At 36.4% G+C, this 3,524-nt stretch overlaps 1 protein-coding gene across 1 annotated transcript; it reads right to left on the bottom strand.

The window, feature by feature from the left end:
• Positions 1-325: 325 nt before the first annotated feature.
• Positions 326-2,658, bottom strand: LOC123866268 (basic salivary proline-rich protein 2-like). Its single transcript, XM_045907723.1, has 2 exons — positions 2,565-2,658; positions 326-2,034 (listed from the first exon to the last, which is right to left on the bottom strand). Exons 1-2 carry the CDS (start codon positions 2,656-2,658, stop codon positions 326-328), a joined length of 1,803 nt encoding a protein of 600 aa, XP_045763679.1.
• Positions 2,659-3,524: the final 866 nt, after the last annotated feature.

Below are 3,524 nucleotides of genomic sequence, written 5' to 3' on the forward strand. Positions count from 1 at the left end.
CTTTTAAAATACTATATATAACCTTTTTGTATAATTAATAATATTTTTTCGAGGCGAAGGTTGTAAAAATAAAAAAATGCAGAACTGAGACTTTCAAAATTATTATTTAATTTTTTTATCATATCAAATTTGAACATTGAAAATCTTTAATCTTAGACAAAGTTATTGTAAACCGAGGCAGTTTACTAATTAAATTATATTCATTAATTAACAGTTATTAAGTAAAGGCTTAGATAGTACATAGTAAACAACAAATATAAAATGTATCCATGTACAACAACCCAATTTTCGAAAGTTGGTCGATAGTATCAGGCGCTATATAATTTTATCTCACATCGATCAAATGTATGTAGTTGTATCCATCTTCTATTTCGTATGGAGGCCTCACTGGCTGCGCTTGAAATAAGGATAGGGGTAAAAGGTCATCTCTAAAAATAACTGCAGGGTTAAGTGTTGTGCTATAGTCTCCATTGACTGGATTTGCAGTAGTGGCTTGATGTGGATGTCCATATGTTTCTTGGTCGTTATTGGAAGTTTGTTGGGACGGATGTTCATGTAAAGGTGTCTCAATAGCAGATGGGCCATTCTGCGAGCCGCCGTGAGGATGTAATTCACCTTGGGAAAATGGTATGCAATGAGGAGGTCCGCCATGTGGAGGGGATGGGCCGCCAGGAGTTTCACAATTTGTAAGTGGTCTATCATAGGGAGGTGACCCGCCATGATGTGGTGGTCTACTATGTGAAGGATGTCCATGAGGAGGTGGTTTACCATGAGAAGGAGATCCACCATGAGGTGGGGGTTTATCATGATGAGAAAGTCCACCATCCGGTTGTTTATCATGATGAGGTGATCCACCTTGTGGCGGTGGTTTATTATGGGAAAAGTGTTCACCATGCGGAGGTGGTTTGTCATTATGAGCAGATCCACCGTGATGAGGTGGTCTACCATGAGGAGGAGATCCACTATGAGGCGGTGGCCTATTATGTTGAGGAGGTCCACCATGAGGAGATTGATGTCCACCATGCGAAGGTGGTTTATGATGGTGAGACGATCCACCTTGTGGAGGTGGTTTGTCATAGTGAGTAGATCCACCATGATGAGGTGGTCTACTATGAGAGGGTGGTTTACCTTGATAAGGAGACTCACCATGAGAATGAGATCCACCATAAGGCGGGGGTCTATCGTGGTTAGAAGATCCCCCGTGCGGAGATTGATGTCCACCATGCGATGGTTTATTATGATGAGACGATCCACCTTGTGCAGGCGGTTCACTATGGGAAGGTGGTCTGTCATGGTGAGAAGATCCACTGTGATGAGGTGGTCTACCATGAGGAGGTGGTCTGCCATAAGAAAATACACCATGAGACTGCAGTGGTCTTTCATAATGAGAAAGTCCCCCATGGGGAAGTTGACGTCCACCAAGCGGAGGTTGTTTATCATGGAGAACTGGTCCTCCTTGTGGAGATTGTTTAATATGAGAAGAATGTTCATCATGCTTAGGTGGTCTGTTATGATGAGTAGATTCACCATGTGGCCTATTATGGTGAGAAGATCCAGTATAAGGTGGCTTACCATGAGAAGATAATTCACCACTATGAAGCGGCTTGCCATGAGGATAATATGTTCCATCAAGCATAGGATTTTTATTGTGTGATTGTGGCTTGGTATAATCTGGAGGATTACTTTGAGATAACCAAAAGGGTGGCTGACCCGATGGCCATTTCCTAAATGGTAAAAGACCGAATTCTTCATACGGAGAATATTTTTCACGATTAAAACTGCCGTAATCTAGCAAGTCTTTGTCGTTAACTTTTTGTGAATTTGGACCAGAAATATCTCGATGTTGAAAATTATTGTCATTTTTATTTGTTACTAATATAGCTTTTTGTGGAATCTTATGGATTTCTGATGTTTCTATACCGTCCGTCCTGTTGAAACATTTATTTACTCGTTCATTGGAATCTTTACAGTTTGTTTTTTCTGCAATACTTCCCCCACGGGAACTGGCTGAATTATTTTCGCTTTCATCGTTTCCTGAAAAAAAAAATAGATTCTCACGTTAAAATATCATCGAACTTATAAATGTTCGCATACTAGTTATACGTTTTCATATACCTATAACTTTTATTATATGAAAGTAACAGATTATTTGGGGTTTAACCAAATAGCCTGCGACTCATAAGTTTTATGCATAAATTATTATCTTCTTGATACACTTAGATAGCTAAAGCCGACACATAAATGTTAATTATTGTTAATAATATATTAATCAAGTACGTGTCAAAACATATATAGATAGAGTTCCGCAGTCATGATAATAATTAAAATTGTTTTTGGTTTTGAAGCCTTTGTCGCCATAGCTATAATTTTTAGGAAGTCTAGATTCTGACTTTAAGTACCTATTATTAAAGAGTGAAATTAGTGTATACTTAATATATTTTTTTCGTCATTGTTTAACGATGCCCGGTTAACTAATAATGCAGCAGAATATAATATATAAATAGCAATAAGTTGAAGTTTAACATACGTAAAAAGTATAGGTACTATATAAACAAACTACATACCTTTGTAAGTTCCATTTTCTGCGCAGAAACACGTTATTGTACAAACACATATAAAAATGAGGTAATAATAAATAGTGTCGTACACAATTTTCATGTTGACATTAACCACATAATATTATGTTAGTAAGACTAGCAGCTAAAATTGATAGAGGTGCTGCCCATCTTTGCCATGCGAATGAAGGAATATTAGATATTTTGTTAATTCACATGATTTCAAACCGGTGTGTAAGGGATTTGGTAGCGGTATTTTTATGAGAATATTGACTTTACATTTAAATTATTTTAAAGGTCAAACTAAAATTATTATACTTGTTTATATTTTTTAGTCTAACAACGCAGAATCTGCTTCATTTAACACGAACATTTTTTAGGGTTCCTTACCTCAAAAGGAAAAAGAAACTCTTATTTTATCACTTGGTTGTCTGTCCGTCAGTCTGTCGTGTCTGTCTAAAAACCTATAGGGTACTTCCCGGAAGGTAGAGTAGGTCTTATAGCACAAGTACCTAAAGGAAAAATCCTTAAATCGTGAGTTTGTGCTTACATCATAAAGAGTTTAAATGTGTTTACAAAAAAAATGTTTGCTAAATATGCAGTGCTTTAACTTGCAATGTTTCACCTAAAAGTGTAAGGTACCTACATCTTGTATTATGGTACGGAACCCTTCCTGTGCGAGTCGCACTTGACCGGTTTATTTTTCTTCTCATTTATTCAAGTTTATAGAACACTGCCTTATTATTTTGACGTGTCCTAGAAAAGCTTTTTGTTTTTCGTTGAAAATTTAAATCCTAAGATTAGTATACATACTTACTACCTACCTACTTTTGTTAAACCTACTTTTTGAAATTTTCAACTTAGTTTCAAAAATGCAAAGTTATTCATTCAAGAAGTAGTCATATCCTCCTAAATTCTATTTATTTGCTAATATCGATTCAGAGTTAAAGCTGTGTGAAGGTAACAGAC

Source organism: Maniola jurtina, chromosome 6 (assembly GCF_905333055.1).
Source record: "Maniola jurtina chromosome 6, ilManJurt1.1, whole genome shotgun sequence".
Classification (NCBI taxonomy): Eukaryota; Metazoa; Arthropoda; class Insecta; order Lepidoptera; family Nymphalidae; genus Maniola; species Maniola jurtina.

What these genes read in the sequence shown, in the direction of transcription:
- LOC123866268 (XM_045907723.1), bottom strand. Translation starts at nt 2,658, where the DNA reads ATGAAAATTGTGTACGACACTATTTATTATTACCTCATTTTTATATGT. An exon ending in AGAAAATGGAACTTACAAAG is followed by an intron (nt 2,035 to 2,564) that starts GTATGTAGTTTG and finishes TTTTTTTTTCAG; the next exon opens with GAAACGATGAAAGCGAAAAT.